This window comes from Littorina saxatilis, linkage group LG10 (assembly GCF_037325665.1).
Source record: "Littorina saxatilis isolate snail1 linkage group LG10, US_GU_Lsax_2.0, whole genome shotgun sequence".
Classification (NCBI taxonomy): domain Eukaryota; kingdom Metazoa; phylum Mollusca; class Gastropoda; order Littorinimorpha; family Littorinidae; genus Littorina; species Littorina saxatilis.
The window spans coordinates 3,756,310-3,758,314 of record NC_090254.1 but is presented as its reverse complement, the minus strand read 5'-3'; the positions used below and the strand labels follow the sequence as shown (position 1 = coordinate 3,758,314).

Sequence of the window (2,005 nt, the reverse complement as noted above, 5' to 3'; positions counted from 1 at the left end):
TTTAACTATGTTTGTAAATTGTTAGAGGATCTTTTAGTAGAAGTGTTTAACTGTCGAAGCTGCTTTTACCTAAGAGACCGACTGTATATTGTGCTGTTGTACTTGTCAGACTTGATTGTACCAAGTCCTTCACATGTTGTAATGCGCTTAGAGCCAAATATTTTTGTTTTTTGTAAGGGATAGGCGCAATATAAATACACTTTATTATTATTATTATTATTAGTTTATTAAAATATTCTGCCTTTGCTTGTCTCACTGTGTCCAACACTTTATTTTTTTGTAGTTTATATTCTGTTTTCATGTTGCGCTCTTTGAAATGATCACGCATCGCCATAGCCTCGATAATGTCTGAGGTTAACCAAGGGGGGAGCTGGGGATGTTTCACTCTATGCTGACGTAGTGGTGCGTGTTTATCAATTATAGAGCACAAAATATCGTGAAAAATCTTGCAGGCGCTCTCTGCGTCACTACAATTGAATACGCTATAAAATGGGGCTTGGTTAAGGTCAAAGAAGAAGGCAGATTCAACAAAATACTTGAAACTTCTGTATTCGATTGTTGTGTGGCCTTTATGACGTGATTTTGGCAATATAAGCGAAATCGAGCAAAACACAGAATGATGGTCACTAAAACTGGAATGCACTACTTGCGCATTTGCAACGATATTCTTATTATCAGTATAAATATGATCAATCAGGGTTGATGAAGTATTTGTTTCTCTTGTAGGGGTTTTTACCAGCTGATGAAGACCAAACAGAGCTGTGGTTGAGCACCATGTTGTTTGAGGCCTGAGTAGGTTAATGTTAAAATCGCCAAGCAATACAACATTCTCGTCACGAGCCTTCACTCTGTCCATCATAGAAACAAAATCATCAATCCACCTTGACGTTTCAGCAGGGTTACGATACACATAGCCAATAAGCAAGGGAGAGGATTTGTCATGCTTCAGTTCTAACCACATACATTCAACATTTTCATCTTCAAGATCAGTTCTACGTTTGACAATCCCAGCAATGGACTGATGAACATAAAGAGCGATGCCTAGTTGGCCTACTCGTGCATTGTCCCGTCGCAAATGACACTACTCTGGAAGGCCTGATCAGTGTCGGTGATGAGTCGGGGTACCGAGCGGAGGTTGCGAGAGTGTCGGGCTGGTGTGTGGCTAATGACCTTGACCTTAACGTCACCAAAACCAAGGAGATGGTCTTTGACCGTAGGAAGAAAAAGACTCCCCTCTTACCACTCACCATCAGCGGTGAGAACGTAGAGCAGGTTGATTCCTTCAAATTTCTAGGGGTGACCATCTCCAATGACCTTAGCTGGGCTGTTCATACTGACCTTTCAGTAAAGAAGGCCCATCAGCGTCTCTACTTCCTGAGACAGCTGAGGAAGTTCAAAGTGTCCTCCTCCATCATGTCCCAGTTCTACAGGGCTGCTGTAGAGAGTCTCCTTACCTTTTCTATCACGGTTTGGTACAGCAGCTCCTGCCAGTTTGAGAAAGAAAAACTGGAGAAGGTCGTTAGGGCTGCCAGCAGGATCATTGGCAGAGATCTCCCCTCTATAGACTCCCTTCACATCCTGCGCATGATGAGGAAATGTAGGTCCATCATGCAGGATCCCACACACCCGGCTGGTCATCTCTTCCAGCCTCTGCTCTCGGGGCGCAGGCTCAGAACCCTCAGATGCCGTACGGCAAGACTCAGAAACAGTTTCTACCCCGAGGCTGTCCTGGCTTTTAATAACCGGTAAATGAACTCTACAGACTGTGACACGTTTTAGGATGCTCTAGGAGTATGATTTTAGTAGCTGACATGACATACTGTGATATATAGAGTGGGTTTTAGCATGGTGACACCACTGTGACGCGATGAAGCCAGACTATGTTTTAGCAGCTGGTTATATTACCGGAATACACATCTAGTATGTTTTAGTAGTTTTAGTCGTTCTTTAACCACTGTGATGTGTTGGAAGAGTTTATTTTTATGTGCTGTTTTAGAGGTACATT

General features: G+C 42.9%; 1 protein-coding gene across 1 annotated transcript; it reads left to right on the top strand.

The window, feature by feature from the left end:
• Positions 1-1,200: 1,200 nt before the first annotated feature.
• Positions 1,201-1,749, top strand: LOC138979123 (uncharacterized). Its single transcript, XM_070351933.1, has one exon. The coding sequence runs from the start codon at positions 1,201-1,203 to the stop codon at positions 1,747-1,749; it is 549 nt and encodes a 182-aa protein (XP_070208034.1).
• The last annotated feature ends 256 nt before the right edge of the window (positions 1,750-2,005 follow it).